At 42.6% G+C, this 18,692-nt stretch overlaps 1 protein-coding gene across 1 annotated transcript; it reads right to left on the bottom strand.

Moving 5' to 3' along the window:
* Nucleotides 1-1,595: 1,595 nt before the first annotated feature.
* LOC121288478 (calglandulin-like) lies at nt 1,596-16,792 on the bottom strand. The gene is made up of 6 exons (XM_041207019.1): nt 16,682-16,792; nt 15,008-15,115; nt 12,093-12,261; nt 6,655-6,799; nt 1,798-1,898; nt 1,596-1,686 (listed from the first exon to the last, which is right to left on the bottom strand). Exons 1-6 carry the CDS (start codon nt 16,790-16,792, stop codon nt 1,640-1,642), a joined length of 681 nt encoding a protein of 226 aa, XP_041062953.1. The 3' UTR covers nt 1,596-1,639.
* Between the last annotated feature and the right edge of the window lie 1,900 nt (nt 16,793-18,692).

The following is an 18,692-nucleotide window of genomic DNA, read 5'->3' as shown; positions in this document are numbered from 1 at the left end:
AAAAGCCTGATGACCACGTAACCATTGCCGATTGTCATAAAAACCCATCTGGTTCACTAATGCCCTTTAGGGAAGGAAATCTGCTGTCCTTACCTGGTCTGGCCTACATGTGACTTCAAACCCACAGCAATGTGGTTGACTCTTAAATGCCCACTGAATAAGGGCAATTAGAGATGGGCAATAAATGCTGGGTGATGCCCAAATTACTTGGTGATGCCACATCTCATGAACAAATTTTTAAAAAGTGCTTTAGGGACATTACAGGTGCTATATAAATGTACGGAGAGTGTATATTCCAAAAGAAGCAAATGTCAACTAACATCTCCAAATAAAAGCTGTACACCACAAAATATCAGGAGGCATATTGTATAATACTAACAATAATATATATAAGTATATGAAAAGTAGAAAAACACTTGGGACGGACCAAACTCAGTGAGTTAACTAAAACTTCTTTAACCAGATGGAACGAGGTTCATTCTCATGATGGATCTGTTTAGCCAATGGCTGATTTTTTTTTGTATGTGAATTATAAACAAGTAAAGGGATGCACCTCAGTGGATGGACTGTCTGGGGTTTATGGATACCCACATACCCACAAAGAATATTAACAATTGATTTTCTTCTGGCACAATCAAAGTTAAATTTAATGACATTTTTGAGGAAACAAGTAGTGATTTATACACTCCCATCAGGATGTGCAGCATCAAACAGTTTCACTATCCTGGAAATTGACGTTTTAACTTTAAAATGTACAGCATTTGTCAATGTGGCGTGAAGGCAACATAATTATATCGAGTCATTCAGGGTGTTTTAGGCAGGATTGGTTCCTGTAACACCTCTCCCCTGGAACTGATGTGATTTAAATGCTACTGCATAAATATGTCTAACATGGATTTTTAGAAGATGAAGCTAATTATTCTTTTTTATTTTTTCAGTGGAGACACAGTCGGTGAACCAAGAAACGTGACTACCACAATTCATTGGAGTCTCGCTCCCTCACACACACACACTCTCTCTTTCTCTCATACACACACATACACTCTCTCCCTCACACACACACACTCTCTCTTTCTCTCATACACACACATGCACTCTCTCCCTCACACACACACTCTCTCTCTCTCTCTCACACACACACTTTCTCTCTCTCACACACACACTTACACACATGCACACACTTTCCCTCACACACACACACACACACACATACACACACACACACACTCGCACGCACATATACACAAAATTGACAAGGTTTATCCTTTGTTTTTTTAGTGCCAACAATGCCTGCTTTGATGTTGCCTACCTCACCATAACTAACAATGTGTTTTTTGTGTGTTAGAAACGTGAGAGCAGATACTCAACAATTACAAATACTGAAGAATCAAATCCCAATTTGAGACAGTCTGGACACAAGGTAGCAGAATCTTTCTGGACTGATCTTCATGACTTTCAAAACTGAAATGACAGCTGTGTGACACTTTAAGACAGAACAAGACAAGGTCTCAAAAATTAATAAGTATCTATTTGTCATCATGTAAATGGTCTTGATATAAATGCTGACCATTGTGCAGTTATCTGCTCGATATGGCACCAGTGATTCACTGTCCAGGTGGAAACCTTCCTTCAGGTGTGTTTACTTGATTAGCTTAAAGGATTCACCAGTCATCATGTCGACAAATTCTAGAAAAGAAATGGGATTTTTGTGTCAGTTCAGCTGGATTGTAGCCTTACAATGCCAGCCTGGCTCCAACAGCAATTTCTAACCACCACACATTTGTGATTTTAACCAACCTTGATAGTCAATTGTTCCATCACCATCTTTATCAGCTTCTTTCATCATGTGTTCTGCTTCTTCTTCATTGAGAGGCTCTCCTGCGTTCATCAGGACGTATCTTATATAAAAAACAAGCAAATGTGAGGTTATCACAAAAAAGAAATCATCTTAGATGTAAGTCATTAAAAATAATGACTCAGTTGCTAAATAGATCACTTGAATCATACAGGCTGCAGGAGCTCAATGTTTGTGCCAAGTCAATGGAGCTGGACACAGTGGAGGTGGGAATGTTACAAATGAACCCTACACCTTTGGATATAACTGCTTATTGGAAAATGGCCACCCATGAATAATATTGAGCGAGGGTGAGGCACTCTCCCCCAACGTAATGGTGATCTGCACTCAGCTATGTTGCCTCATGGCCAGAGAGACCACTGGCCTTCACAGTCTAGATTCACATGCTGGACAGGATCCCAAAGGATAGCTTATCCGGTAAAGTTATTCCTCAGCAATGGTCAGTGCCCTCAGGAGGGAAGAGAAGAAAATTGGATGTGAAACTTTTCATTTTTGAATGAAGGACAGAGTAAAAATAGTTATTAAATCATAGAGAATTAGTTGAAATATTATTAGATCCATGGTTTGTCTATCGACCACATTCACAGTTAAATATTAGCTACATTTTTTTCTAAATCAATAGTTTCAACAGTGCTAATTATATTAGGGACAAATATTAAATAAGCATGAAGCTTGGTCAGAAATTAAAATATTCCACAATGCATACGAATGATAAAGATTGCACACTGCTCTTTGTGTTCTGATATATGATGGGAAGTTGGCTGCAGCTCCCCAGTACAGATATGGTAAAGTGCTGCAGAACTCAGTGTCGGGCATAAGAGAGTCCTGAGCTATTACAGGGAGCTGATCATCATTATAGTTCAATGAAACTCATGCTATTTTCAGAGAAAATGTATTTACTAGAACTGTTCAGACAGAATTTGGAGTGGAACGTTTCTATTTTGGTGGAAAGATGTTCCCCTTCCTCCTCCATTCCCAACCCCCAATCCAAGGAAAACTTTGGGTGAATTTTATGGCCTTGTCACGGTGGGGCCGGGGGGCCTGGAAAATACAACGAGCCGGTCAGAAGTCCATTGACTTCGGAAGGGCCGGAAAATCCCGCCGGCCGGAGGGTGCATAAAATTCCCCCCTTTGTCACAGTTCCTATCATGGAAAGCCATTTGGAGATGTCAGGTTGCCCTCTGCTGGCTTTAAACTGGAAATAATATCTGTCCTTACAAATTAACGGTGATTTTGGAACATTTTATTGTCACGTTAGGGCTGGAATTCTGTTCCTGTTGTAGGGCTGCTGAGACCGGAGCACTCCTCCCATTCTGACCTCCACAGCATCACCCCAGCAATGGTTTCTATGATGTCACCTGGCAAGCTCTGGAATTCCCTCCCTAAACCTACTTCTTTGTTCAACCATTGGATCATCAGCTCCAATATCACCTTATGTTGCTTAATGTTAAATTTTATTTGATTACTCTCCTGTGAGGCACTTTGGGATATTAAAGGCACTGTGTAAGAAGTGAGATGAGGAAATGTTTCTTCTCACAAAAGTTGGTAGAAGTATGGAACTCTCCTCTGCAAATGCCAATTGATGCTAGATCCATTGTTAATTTTAAATCTGAGATTGATAGATTTCCTGTTCTTCTCTTTGAGTTCTCTGCTCCACCAGCACCACAGGTAGGGCCCAAATCCACCCCAGCCAGAACAGGGATCAAACCCCATGCTGTTGGCACCAACCAGGCCCCCCAAGGACTTTGGGTTGCTGTGGCAACATCCACTTCCATATGCTGGAGCTATGAATAGTGATGATAGAGGCTCCAACATTCTTTCCATCACATGGTTGACAAAGAATCTCTTCTCACTCTTACACCTGCCATCAGTGTATGTTGGAAGGATTTACAAGTTGATAACCAACCTGTTTGGCCATGTTACGAACACACCTTCCATGGCCATCAAGTCCTGGAGTGGGACTTGAACCCAGATTTTCTGGATCAGAGGCAGTGATGCTACCCAATGTGCCACAAGACCACTGGGATTGCTATTAACCAGGGATAATAAAGGATATGGGTCAATAGGGGGAGGCATTGTCACTGGACTGGTAATCCAGGGAACTCTAGGGACCCAGGTTCAAATCCCACCAGATGGTGATGGTGGAATTTGAATTTGATATCTGGAATTAAAAGTCTAATAATGACCCATGAAACCATTGCCGATTGTCATAAAAACCCATCTGGTTTGCTAATGCCCTTTAGGGAAGGAAATCTGCTGTCCTTACCTGGTCTGACTCTTAAAAAAGGGCAATTGGGGATGGGCAATAAATGCTGGCTTAGTCAGTGATGCCCACATCCCATGAATGATTTTTTTAAATATCGTAGTTATATGGAGTTAGGTCATAGGTCAGCCATAACGTCATTGAAGGTGAACAGGCTGAAGGCACTATAAATGACCTCCTCCTGTTCCTCTGTAAAAGGGCCAGTAGACTCCACTACTTTTAATCAGCATCAGGGTTAAGGCTAAGCTGAGGCTAAGACCTCAGATTCTAATTTTTTATAAGATGTATATGAATTTCTATAATTTTAAAAACTGGACAATGACCTTTTAAAGTGTCTGTGGCTAAGTCTGCCCATGACCCTGAACAAAAAGAGTTACAATGGCAAGAAACTTGCACCTGATTACCTCTGAAGGGACCCGAATGACCCCCTGTGGGCTGCAGAGACCATATTCAAAGGGAACTATACAGAGACCATCTCCATTTCATAAGCCAGGCCTGGCTAATGGAGCTGATTTCTTTGTTAGGACAAAGGACCCCGCAGTCTCCCTTTAAGACTTAATGGTTGGAATATTAACAGTCTCAATAACCTAGACAAAGGGGAGAGGTGGGAGTCACGTGTCATGAGCCCCTCTAGATGGTGGAACCTGTAATATTGCCTTGCGGAGCTGCAAAGCTCAGTCTGCTATCCTTCCATCTACCAAGCAGCAGCACAGAAAAGGGGCTCTGCCCAGGCCCCATCTACACTGTTCCTGATGGAACCTCTGTTCCCCTGCCCATAAGTGAGCCTTGGAACAAGATTTTAGTATAACCCAACCATTTTCACGTTAAAATTATATTCATTGTAATAAGCTAACAAGGTTAGATGCCATTTGAAAGCATGGAACTGTAGAGTTTCATTGATAAGTATATTTACCTCTGTTGATTAGTTGATAAGCTTCTAAAACTTGCTAATAATCTATAAACTTTGATACTATTTACTGTTGTGGTGTCTGAGTCTTTACCTGATGGTTACATGTCTGCCAAATTCAAACAGTTTAAAAAGGCGGCTGGATTCCAGCATTAGGCAGTACACAGCTAAATCGGAATGGTCTAAAATAACAAACACCCACTTTTATATTTGTAACATGCCTACAAGACTAATTCATCTCTGCATGCCTATCTCACCATGGAACCCTACTGGAAAAGTGAATTATCCAGCATCAGTTTTGAGCCTGCCAACCTCTGTGAAGGAATGCACCATTTGACTTTGATTCTGGACTCTAAGTCTCTGTGGTCTGTGTCCTATGAATCTTTCTTTCTCCATCCCTCTTTATTGCATGAATGCACAGGGGGCTACATAGCAAACTGACCACCCCCCACCCCCCGCTGGCATTTTCAGTGTGTGCAAATAAACTAACCCTCTGAGTTCATCCTAACTTGAGTTAGGGATTATTAGTGGGAAATTAGAATCACACCAAAACCAAGGGGTTGGGTAGCACGCCACCACTTATGGAGGGGAAAGCAAATCAAAACACCTTTCTGTTTATGGATGGGTGGTAAAAGAAAATCAGGGCTGTTTAAATTAAATCTCCTAACAACAGCTTTGCACCTGAGAATGGTGCACAGTCTGGGTGCAAACGCAGTGGAAAATTTTTCCCATGATGTTTTGGAGATGCTGGAAGTCTATCACAGACTTTGTCCCACTTGCTTAATCATTTAAGAGAAACCTTCACGAAATTTCTGCTGCTCTCCAGCGAGAGTCAAACAAAACTCCAAAATCTTCATTCACACCATCAATAATATATGATTGGTCATTGCCAGCATGGACTCAATGGGCTGAATCTCCTTCTTCTGTGCATTAATGCCTCTATAACTCACCTCATGTTTGTTGGTGGGATCTTGCAAATGACAAAATTGATCAATCTAACTAAATGACAAGAGTTGCTGTACTTTAACACTAATGCACTGTATGTGAAGCACTTTGAAATCTTTCCGAGAGGTTTGAGAAGCTGCTACGTTAATGTAAGGACTTTTTTCCATTGCTTTTAGCATTTGTATCTCCGTTATTCAAACCATTATTCACCCTATAAATTACAGTGTCCCCAGACCAATAGCACATTAAAGATATTGTTCTACAGAATATTTGACCATCTCTGAATGCTCTTATTGCTACAACTTCCAATCATAATTTAAATTCCAAGGTGTTTTTGCTAAACTGCTCCAAAATGCCAACACCAAGAAAAGCAACACTGATTGAGGTGTGGTTTAAGGGATGCTTTGTAGCAAAGAGTAAACATTTGACCCTGTTTTGTGGAACTGCAGAGTGAGGTAACAGTTTGATATTTAATGGGAGGAGCCATTTTGTGAGAATAGATTTACAAGTGCGATCGATATTTAAAATTGATGAGAAGCAAGAAGAACAGATTATACAAAACACAAGGAGCACAAGTAAAAAGCTACAAGTATAGATTCTAAACACCTTCAGGATGAATCTTAAATCTTACAGCAGAAAGTGCTTGTTCTACTGTAATTATTTGCGGACAATGAAACTACTCACTTTAAGGTGTTCCAGTCAATGTAACCCTTTCTGTCAGGGTCAAACACCAGGAAGGCCTCCTTGAGTTCTTTATCCTGATTCTTCGCTTTTTCATGGTAATCTCCCATCAAGGCCAGGAAATTTTCACAGTTAAATGCACCTTTCCCTGTCACATAAATACCAGAACAATTGTGAACTTCTTTCCCTGTACAACTGTACATTTGACAAGAGATTTCTATTTTATCTTTCCTTGTTACCATTTCAATTTAAGGTCAGTTGACTGTTGCTGAAAAAAGAGACTTTTTTTTAAGCTTTTTGTCTTGCACTCATCAGGACAATTTGCAAGAAAATACCAAATTAGGGGAAACAACATAAGACCATCAGACATAGGAGCAGAAATTAGGCCATTCAGCCCATTGAGTCTGCTCCACCATTCAATCATGGCTGATAAGTTTCTCAACCCCATTCTCCCGACTTCTCCCCGTAACCTTTGATCCCCTTACCAATCAAGAACCTATCTATCTCAGTCTTAAATACACTCAATGACCTGGCCTCCACAGCCTTCTGTGGCAATGAACTCCATAGATTCACCACTCTCTAGCTAAAGAAGTTTCTCTTCATCTCTGTTCTAAAAGGTCTTCCTTTTACTCTGAGGCTTGCCCTCGGGTCCTAGTCTCTCCTACTAATGGAAACATCTTCCCCATGTCCACTCTATCCAGGCCTTTCAGTTTTCTGTAAGTTTCAATCAGATCCCCCCCTCATCCTTCCAAACTCCATTCAGTATAGACGCAGAAACCTCAAACGTTCCTCATATGTTAAGACTTTCGTTCCTGGGATCATTCTCATGAACCTCCTCTGGACCCTCTCCAGGGCCAGAACATCCTTCCTGAGATACGGGTCCCAAAATTGCTCACAATAATCTAAATGTGGTCTGACCAGAGCCTTATAAAGCCTCAGCAGCACATCACTGCTTTTATATTCCAGTCCTCTCGAAATAAATGCCAACATTGCATTTGCCTTCCTAACTACCGACTCAACCTGCAAGTTAACCTTAAGAGAATCCTGGACTAGGACTCCCAAGTCCCTTTGCACTCCAGATTTCTGAATTCTCTCCCCATTTAGAAAAAAGTCTATACCTCTATTCTTCCTACCAAAGTGCATGACCTCACACTTCACCACATTGTATTCCATCTGCCACTTCTTTGCCCATTCTCCTAATGTATCTAAATCCTTCTTCAGCCTCCCCGCCTCCTCAATACTACCTGTCCCTTCACTTATCTTTGTATCATCTGCAAACTTAGCCAGAATGCCCTCAGTTCCTTCATCCAGGTCATTAATGTATAAAGTGAAAATTTTAAAACATATTTATACTGTATGAGAAGAGAGTGGCAATTGGTTGGCGAGTGGACTCTGATTGGTAGAGGTATTGCCATGGAGAATACACCAGTTGATGGTGACTGACAGACAACTGCCAAACATTGTTTGAAATTTAAACCAGGTAGCTGGTCTTTGGGACATATAGCCTACATACCTAGCATCACACTGGCACTGAAATTCATATATCACATTACTCATTTGTGTGATAGGCAGAAAGTCTTTTTGGCTTGACAGCAGCATCCTGTTAATTGTGAATACCACTTGTGTTGCTACTGCATAGTAGCAGCATGAAACAGTTAACTTCACCTGTTGCTCAAAGTTTTGAAATACCTTGCCCTTCTAGGGTAATCTGAGGTAGACTGGGTACTTTTCAGGGTTGGAAGTGATAGCCTTTTATGAGTTTGCATGATATATAGCGCAAAATGATCTTATCAGGGTAGCCATTATCCTGCAGGATGTCTTTGATGCCCCTATTTCAACAGTAAGTTTGCATGGTGAGCAAATGGCTCGGGCCTTATTTGTTGCCGATAAGGCCAATCTTATAGCACGTGGAATTGTAAGAATCCCAACAAGTTGTTGACCAGTGAAGGTAGGCTTGCGGTGGACTGTGGTAGACAACCCCCAGGCAGACTTCTCAACTAGTACGTCAAGGGAAAGGGAGTTGATTTGACTGTTCCATTTTAAAGATGAATTTGAGCACAGGATGGAGCACATTAAGACATGAAAGGAAATTATTACATGCAGCTGCGGATTTAAATATAGCAAACGTACCATCCACATATCAGAAATATGCGAGGGGTAGGAGCTTAGGTGTCATTCCATTAAAGACATATTTTTCATGGAACCCAACAAAGATGTTTGTGGGAATTGGGCCTAGAGGGGTTCCCATGGCAGCACCACCTATTTGTGCATACATGGTGTCATTTAAACTGAACTCAACTGTGCAAGTTGCCGAGTTCATAAGCTCAATGATTCATGCAATGGTGGCAGATCTAGGTCTCCATGAGATAATGCTGCAGTGCATGGCAATCTAGACCTGCCACCATTGTGTGAATCAGTATTCACTGAGCTTATGAACTCAGCATCTCCTGCAGTTGAGTTCAGTTTTAATGACACCATGTATACCCAAATAGGTGGTGTTGCCATGGGATCCCCTCCAGGCCCAGCTCTCACAAACATCTTTGTTGGGCTCCATGAGAAATGTGTCTTCAATGGAATGACACCTAACAACCTACACTTTGCATATTTCCGATATGTGGATGATACGTTTGCTGTATTTAAATCCACAGCAGCAGGTAATAATTTTCTGGATGTCTTAATGGGTTCCATCTTGTGCTCAAATTCTCCTTTGAAATGGAGCAGTCAAATGCTTTTCTGACATACTAGTTGAGAAATCAGCCAATGGGTTCTCTACCATGATCTACCGCAAGCCTATCCTCACTGGTCAATATACACTTTGGAATTCTTACAGTTCCACGCGCTATAAGATTGGTCTTATTGGCAGCCTTGTAAACGGGGCCCGAACCATTTGCTCACCATGCAAGCTTGATGCTGAAATAGGGGCATCAAAGACATCCTGCAGGATAATGGCCACCCAGTTCAGATCGTTTCGCGCTGTATTTCACGCAGACTCATGAACGGGCCTAAAGACATCACTTTTGGCCCTGCAAAGTACCCAGGCTACTTCAGATCACCCTGGAAGAGCAAAGTATCTCAAAAATTTTAGCAACAGGTGAAGCTAGCTGCTTCACGCTGCTACTATGCAGCAGCAACAAGAGTGGTATTCGCCACAAACAGGAAGCTGCCGTCAAGTCAAAAAAACGTTTTGCCTATCACACAAATGAGTAATGGGTATATGAATTTCAGTGCCAGCGTGATGCTAGGTATGCAGGCCGTATGTCACAAAGACTGGCAGATCGTATCAAACAGCATGTCCCAGCCACTGTTTGCAATGGGCAGGGTACAGACTGCATCCAACCAGCCCTTGCTTGTAAAACTCAAAACGCAGGATCCAACATTAAATGTGATTCTGCAATTGGACAACAGTTGCTAAATAATCCTCAGTGCTAAAAATCATGCTGACAAGCAATTTAAGATTGTCAGTCGAGCTTGTAGTGTGGCACAATTGCCTTTACTGAAAGCTACATGTATTAATACACGGGGCCCTGTTCTTTGCAGACAGAAAGAACATGTACACACATTGCACCTGTTTCAGCTAAACAAAATAAGTGACAGCCATTCGCTGGTTCATTCACCAGGGCAAAATCTTGTCCAAACAAAGTCAAACTGCCTGGTTTAAATTTCAAACAATGTTTGGCAGTTAACTGCCAGTCACCATCAACTGGTGCATTCTCCTTGACAACACCTCTACCAATCAGAGTCCATTTGCCATCTAATCAGCAGTCTCTTCTCATGCAATGTAACTATGTTGTTTCCCCTTAATTTACATTTTCATGCGAATTGTCCTGATGAGTGCATGATGAAAAGCTTCAACAAAAATTGTCTCTTTTTTCCAGCAATTCTCATGTTCTGTTCTACCAAACAACTGTTAAGGCCAGTTCATGGTCTTTGCTAAGAACAATCATTATTGAACAGCAGAATATCAGGCTATCATGGAAGGAAATTAACCTGCATTTTGAACCGTGTATCTGTTTCTATTTTATGCAGCATTTCCTCTTTTAGAAGGTGCTGACTCATGCTCCAGTATACTTCCACTGGTGAATTGCTTACCTCGCCCAAGTATTACTCTATTTCACCATTTGAGACTGATCCTCCTGGTCAAATGATGTTCATATCTAGTCAAAATGCTGGAACTCCCTCCCTAACAGCACTGTGGGTGTACCTACACCACATGGACTGCAGCGGTTCAAGAAGGCGGCTCACCACCACCTTCTCCAGGACAATTAGGGATGGGGAATCAGTGCTGGCCTGGCCAGTGACACCCACATGAATGAATAAATTTTTAAAAACCGAGTCACAGACTCTCTCACAGCCACTCACATACTCATGCACACATCCATGTACACTTGGTTTCCAAGCGAGTGTACTCGCTTGGTTTCGCACAGGGATCATTTGGTAGCAGTGGGGAGCTAACTGTGACGTTGATACACTGACTGAGATCACTGAACACAGGATGGACCAGGAACTGAACCTGGAGCCTTCCCAATCTGCAGCTCAGTGACAGCCAATACAGGGTAGTGACCCTGAGCCACCACATACACCCAAGCGATGTCTACCTGACTTAAATAAAGGATTCAGGGTGTGCATCTCCAAAGTCCATGACACTTGAGGGAGCTGATCTGGAAGAAACCTGTCCTGCCGATGAGGTGGTGGGTCAATGTATCATCTGTCCTGACGGAATTTGTAGGTTATAGAGTTATCTCAGTCCCACTCTTTCCAGCTTTAATGTAAGCAGTTTATACTGCACCTCCTCTCCTGAAATACTCACGTTGGATACACATCTATGACTGCCTGCAGTCCTCTGCTGTCATGTTCCGGGGGCTGCTTTTCATATGTGAGTATAATTAATGAGTGTCAGCAGGAATGTAACAGTTGGAGGCGGCTGATTCTTTTCTCACTCGATATCTGAACACAGGCGCACACCCTGCATGGAATGCCATTGGACAGCGCTGAGGGGAAAAATCCATGTCTCATTTTTGTTCCATCCATAACTTGGTACCAATTGTAACCTTCCTAACGTCACGGAGCCAGGCTGAGTTAGCATAACTCGAGCTGTAGCTTAGCCCTAGAATCCTCCTGGGTTACAATACCTCAGCACCACTGCAGGTAACTCATTTACTTACTGAGCCACTGGGAAGGTGTTAAAAACCTCCCAGCTAAACTAACAATTGGAATGAAATGGTGCACAAGTAGGTCATTTGGCCCATCACCTCTGTGTTAGCTCTCCGGAAATAGTTATCCTCTTATCCCCAATATACTGCCTGTTCTCCATGGATTATTAATATTGTTTTTATTTTACTGAGCGGTAGTGTTTCCGATATTAATGTTATTTCATTAATGAACCAACCTTTCTATCCATTAGTAAAGACATCTCAGCAGGAAAGCAGAAAATGTTTTCTCACCATCTTTATCCACATCTTTGGCCATTTGTGCCAAATCCCGTTTGGTGAGGTTGATGCCCAATAGACTCATGAGTTTGGCCAAATCAGCTGTTTTCACTAATCCATTCCCTTCTTCATCGAACATTTCAAACACTCCCTTGTACTCGGAAAGTAGCTCAGCGGTCAATGGCTGTAAATGTCATAGATGAATGAGAAACAATTAAAAACAAAGAAGAGTGCATCATTTTTTCTCTTCATTCTTTCATGGGGTGTGGGTGTAGCAAGGCCAGCATTTGTTGCCTATTCCCTAATTGCCCTTGAACTGAGTGGTTTGCTCAGCCATTTCAGAAGGTGGTTAAAAATCAACCACCTTGCTGTGGGTCACATGTAGGCCAGACCGGGTAACAGCAGCAGATTTCCTTCCCTAATTGACATGTGTGAGCAAAACACTCAGCAGCTGCTCAAAATCTCGAAGCCCAGGTTTTTAATGTTAGAGATTCTTACCCCTTTTTCACACACAAGCCCCATATTCAATATTCTGGCCGTAAGGGAGAGAAACTGACTCGTCTTCAGGATAATGGCACCTCAGTGTTAATCAGTAGCGGGGCCTGAATTATCCTCCGCATTCCCCCTTATTTACTATGGTGAAGGAGTTAGTTCTACTCAGGAATTCTCAACGTGGAAGATCCAGTCATGAACCAGCAACTTAGCATTCTACGGGCTTTGTGTTCAATTATCAAACCACAGTATATCTGTTAGGCCCAGAGGTGCCGACCAGGGCTGTTCTGGAGTGGGGTGGAATCCCTGACAATTATGGCAGTATTTGCATAAATAAGGCCAGTTCAGATCAGTGCTCTTATTTCCCAGTTTTTACCACTTTTTCCAGCTAACAAAAATCAGCACGACATCTGCTTCATACTCCAGCTGTGCTCACAATCTCTCACTTCCCCCCCACCCACCCTTTCGCGCCCCCTCCAGTCTGGCACCTTCTAATTCTATTGGTCCCCACCACAGTATGTGGGGTTGGCGATGTCAGCTGTCCCTGCTGGGACATGCTAGGAAAGGAAGAAGGACTTAGTTAGGATTTTAGCCAGGTGACAACTAAACAGCTAGGCAAGGGAAAGGGAGAGGAGAGGAAATGCAGGTGACCAGAGAAGAAGGAATGGGAGGGTAGAGGAGGACATGAAGAGACAAGGAGGGGGTGAAAGAAAGGGGAGGCAGGGGAAGAGTAGAGAAAGAATGGATGATGAGAGAGTGGAGATGTCGCATGGGTGGGTTGGGGGGGCTTTGGAAATGGATGTCAAGGAAAGGGACAGAATGCATAGTGAGGGGAGGAAATAAATTCTGGCAAAATGGCTGGATGGTAAAGGACAGACAATTCGCTTTTAGAAACTCCAGGGCCTGTGTGCAGTGTTATATGGGAATAATCCCATCAAATTTGATGCTTACCTGCAATTCCATTATATCTTCCCAGCAGTTCCACTTATTACTTTTTAAAATTAATGATTACATGCAACTCTTGTTATGTGGATCGATTGGAGAGGTTGGGACTGTTTTCCTCAAAGAAGCAAAGGTTGAGAGGAGATTTGAACAAGGTATTCAAATCATGAGGGGTCTGAGCAGAGTAGTTAGGGAGAAACTGCTCCCATTGATGGAAGGACTGAGAACCAGAGGGCACAGATTTAAGGTAATTGGCAAAAAAAGCAATGATGACATGAGGAGAAACTTTTTCACGCAGCGAGTGGTTAGGACCTGGAATGCACTGCCTGAGAGTGTGGTGGGGGCAGAGTCAGTTGAGGCTTTTAAAGATGAATTGGGTTGTTGTCTGAAAAGGAAGAATGTGCCGGGCTACAGGGAGAAGGCAAGGGAGTGGATTGAGGTAAATTGTTCCTTCATAGAGCCAGTACAGGCACAATGGGCTGAATGGCCTCCTTCTGTGCTGTAACCATTCTACGATTCTGTGATAATCATTGATGACAATTTCCTCTGATTAGCTTGTTGCACATATTAACGTCAACTCGCCAAACTGATTCTAACTGCTCTCAACCTCATAATTTGTTCTGGAAATCACAAATAAATCATTTTAATTCAGAAGGTCATTTAACTCTTACAATTCATTTTTATTTGAATTATTATATTCAAAGTATTAGTTTTGATCTTAGAAGTGCATTCATAAAATTAATCATTTCCAACAGTTTTTAAACATGCAAAGCTTGTAAATAAAAAGCCGGAGCAAGATAGATACTAAAAATAGGAGGAAGTGTTTGCAACACCTTTCTGATTAATCATCTACAAGGATTCTGTCACTTGGCAGCGGATCCCACCATTTCCCTAGTCCACTGCTGCAAAAATCACTTGTAGTGAGAGACTGTTGCTCTGGCTATGATCTATTCAATAAAGCCAGGCCTTGCTTGGTTGCACAGCTCATTAGAAGGTGCAGCAGAGACAATGGATTCATCAGTCATGCTGGTAGGAAGTCGGAAGCCAAATTCTACCTTTTAACTGTGTTGTTTAGATGTGTTTCTACAAAATACTGAAAACCCTCGACATTGCATTTGTTAACTCAACAAAAATGCTAATACGTTAAAACATTTTCTAGTTGTCAGTCACGCTTATGGTCGACCAATTTTGTCCATCATTTCACTATGTCCTCGCACCTACACATTTTAAAACCTTCTATATTTGCGTGTGGTGCAATGGCTGATTAAACTACTTGGCTGGGAACAGGGTCAATAATTTCATTTCAAAACAATGGAAACGCAGAAGAAACATGGACCCCTATCTTAAAATTATATTTATAACTACGTTACACAGGTTTCGTCATTGAGCCTACATTCTGATAGTCCGTTTCAATCCATTTTTTAACATAAGGAAACAATCTCTAATTGTCCACCTGCATTCACACAAAAATACCAGTCTGCTCCAGTGTTACTTACCATGTTGTTGGAACTACAAGACCAGTGATAGAGATCAACCTTGTCCTTCCAGCGATTGAGCCCAGTCGGAAAACCAACACATCTTTCACTTTCTTCAAGAGAGTAGGTCTATGGAAAGCCCAGTGGATTTGACAGTTAAAGTTGCCTTTTATGGTTTGACTGAGAGTCTTCTTGGATCCTATTTCTGGCTGGTGCATATTCATTTCCTTATGTGAGTTTTCAAGTACTAATTTCGTAGTGATAAAAGATTAAATAAAATCACACTGAAGTCTGAATATCTTCAAAACTATCATTTCTTTGAGGTAAAAGCAGCATTTTTTATTTAGACTAAATACTTCTTTGGAGTCCACATTATCATCTCTATCTGTTAATGTTGATTAGCAATAGGAAATTGTCTCCTTTCTCTAACTGTTGTTTTCCCAGACGTGTTCGGTTCATTCACACTTCTCTTTCTTTAGATCTCCTTTTTGAGAATTCCCTATTAAAACAAACTCAGGACTATCTCCTGCTGGGATTTATTTGGGCTGGATTTAATGCAGCCCCTTGTGGGAGTAAGATGGTGGCCAGGCCCACGGGGAGTAAGGTGGTAGCCAGGCCCACGGGGAGAAGCCCTGCATCAGTCTCCCAGCAGCAGCAAAACCTCCCCCGATGAAGTTAGGGGGCGGAAGGGGCTGATGTGGGGTTCGCGGCCACTGGCTGGGAATTAATGAACCAATTGACACTAATTATCCCTGAGCCCGCTTCAATTTTGTGGTGGCTCAGGGATTAAATGAGAGTCACATGGCAGACAGTAAAAGAGTGCGAGAGTTTCCTGGTCGGCCGCACTGCAGAAGGTAACAGCAAACCACAGCAGCACTTTGCCAAGCATCATCATGACCAATCCAATGGAAGTCCATGGTCGCCAATGCTCTCTTAGGGCCTGGTACCTGAAGGAGGGGGAGGAGAAATAGCAAGGATTGTAAGTTAGAAAAGAAAGACTTGCATTTATATTGTGTCTTTCACAGCTGACTTTTTACAGCCAATGAAGTACATTTGCAGTGTGCTCACTGTCATAATGTAGCAAACATAGCAACCAATTCGTACACAGCAAGCTCCCACAAACAGCAATGTGTTAATGACCAGTTAAACTGTTTTTAGTGATGTTGACATAGGGATAAATATTGACCAGTACATGAGGGAGAGCATCTGCTCCTCTTCAAAGTTGAGTCCTGGGATCTTTTACATCACCCCGAGGAGGCAGAAGGGGAAGAGGGGCCTCAGTTTAACATCTCATCCAAACAAATGGGGCGGGCGAGTGTGTGGGGTGGTGGGGGGGGGAGTTGAATTGGCAACTTTAGGATCCATAGGAACTTTAGGATCCACAATCCTAATCCTACGACTACAGCACCCAGTCCTTGAGATGATGTTGGGACGTCATAGTGCTAGATTTCTGTGTGTACATAGTAGCAAGCCAAGCGAATGTTCAGAATAAAGTGTTTTTCACAGGAGGACTAAACTAGTAACTTGGGCACCTGTCTTTTCAATGATGACTCAAACAGGTAGGGGGAGAGAAGCTCTTTCATCAATACACATCATACAAGATTGCAGCATACCATAAGGCCCAGACGAAGTCCACTTCTGCTGATTTCATAAGGCTTTAGCTCACTGAGCCTATCACTTTAAAAAAAAAAGTACCAAGGCAAAGTTCTCCATGGCCACTGCTTTCATCAACAGCGAGTTGGATGAGCGCAGAATTTTCCAACCTTGCAAATCCCCAATAAGCAGGAGTTTCATCGACCCCGGCATTCACCCCTGATCTCAGCTGTTTTGATGGGGTCAACTTGCTCTGTGGATGTGGGCGAGGGTGATGCAGTATTAACATCAGCAGTGGCTTCCAGTTTGCCTGAAAAAATACGAATGAAATGGCACTTAGCACACACTTGATCACCTAGACGGATACATAGTTGGGTGACTTATTTTCTGTTATTTGCGTAGCGTTATAATGCAGCCAATCACATAGGAGTGGATGTAAAACACATCCCATATCGCTGTCAGCAGCAAATCACAAGAGGCAGGAAGCTTGTGATGAACAACACAATGCACTTCCCAAGATGCTACTCACTAAAGTGTAACATCTAGACTGGAGGGTTAATTTCACTTTTGCATGCAGATATTGTATAGTATGAAACTATTAAAATAAGAACAGTTAATGATGATCAAATCCACACATCAAAATAGAGTGTAACCCATTGATGGAGAGCGTGGAACCTTTTTTTATTGATTGATGGGATGTGGGTGTTGCTGTCTGGGCCAGCATTTATTACCCATCCCTAATTGCATTTGAGAAGGTGGTGGTGAGCTGCCTCCTTGAACCGCTGCAGTCCATGTGGTGTAGGTACACCCACAGTGCTGATAGGGAGGGAGTTCCAGGATTTTAACCCAGCAACAGTGAAGGAACGGTGATATATTTCCAAGTCAGGACGGTGAGTGACTTGGAGGGGAACTTCCAGGTGGTGGTGTTCCCTTGTATCTGCTGCGCATGTCCTTCTAGATGGTAGTGGTCACAGGTTTGGAAGGTGCTGTTGAAGGAGCCTTGGTGAGTTCCTGCAGTGCATCTTGTAGATGGTACACACACTGCTGCTACTGTGCATCGGTGGTGGAGGGAGTGAATGTTTGTGGATGAGGTGCCAATCAAGCAGGCTGCTTTGTCCTGGATGGTGTCGAGCTTCTTGAGTGTTGTGGAGCTGCACTCATCCAGGCAAGTGGGGAGTATTCCATCACACTCCTGGCTTGTGCCTTGTAGATGGTGGACAGGCTTGATCCAAATTGCCTGTTTCTGTGCTACAGTTACTATGCGGGCAGTTCTAGAATCTGCATTATAGGGAGGATGTGATTGCACTAGAGGCAGTGCAGAGGAGATTTACCAGGGTGTTGTCTGGGCTGGAGAGTTTTAGTTATGAGGGGAAATCGGATAGACTGGGGTTATTTTCCCTAGAGCAGAGGAGATTGAGGGGGGACATGATTGAGGTGTATAAAACTATGAGGGGCATAGATAGGGTAGACAGGAAGGAACTTTTCCCCTTGGTGGAGGGATCAATAACCAGGGAACATAGATTTAAGTTAAGGGGCAGGAAGGAGGTTTAGAGGGGATGTGAGGAAGAATGTTTTCACCCAGAGGGTGGTGGGAATCTGGAACTCACTGCCTGAAAGGGTGGTAGAGGCAGAAACCCTCATAACAGTTAAGAAGTATTTGGATGTGCACTTGCGATGCCATGACATACACGGCTATGGGCCTAATGCTGGAAAATGGGATTAGAATAGTTAGTTTGTTTGAGCGGCGCAGACTCGATGGGCCGAAGGGCCTTTTTATGTGCTATAGACCTATATGACTCTATGTAAAATGCAATCATATGCACCATTCAATCACCCCTTTCCTGTACGTTTAATATCTTCCACTCCTGATCTCAAGCAATGGGTTATATGGTGGAATATGATGCTGAATGTCTTCCTGTTCCTTATTTTGGTTCTACATTATGAATCAGACCCTGGTTGAATAACATACTTACACTCACAGTTAAGGCCCACAGCTGAAGAAAGGAACAGAGAGAGAGAGAGAGGATAATTGAGGTTTTCAAAATGTGAGAGGTTTTGATAGGGTAAATAATGGAAGTTTATTTGTAATGGTTTATAAAGAACTTATCAACAA

This window comes from Carcharodon carcharias, chromosome 15 (assembly GCF_017639515.1).
Source record: "Carcharodon carcharias isolate sCarCar2 chromosome 15, sCarCar2.pri, whole genome shotgun sequence".
In the NCBI taxonomy this organism is placed as follows: domain Eukaryota; kingdom Metazoa; phylum Chordata; class Chondrichthyes; order Lamniformes; family Lamnidae; genus Carcharodon; species Carcharodon carcharias.
This window is presented reverse-complemented; position numbering and strand designations above follow the sequence as displayed.

Excerpts from the sequence above, each read along its gene's own strand:
- LOC121288478 (XM_041207019.1), bottom strand. The coding sequence starts at position 16,792 with ATGCCGGGGTCGATGAAACTCCTGCTTATTGGGGATTTGCAAGGTTGG. Across the intron at positions 12,262-15,007 it reads CTTGTAGTTCCAACAACATG|CCATTGACCGCTGAGCTACT; the intron begins GTAAGTAACACT and ends TGACATTTACAG. Across the intron at positions 1,687-1,797 it reads TGGAACAATTGACTATCAAG|AATTTGTCGACATGATGACT; the intron begins GTTGGTTAAAAT and ends TTTCTTTTCTAG.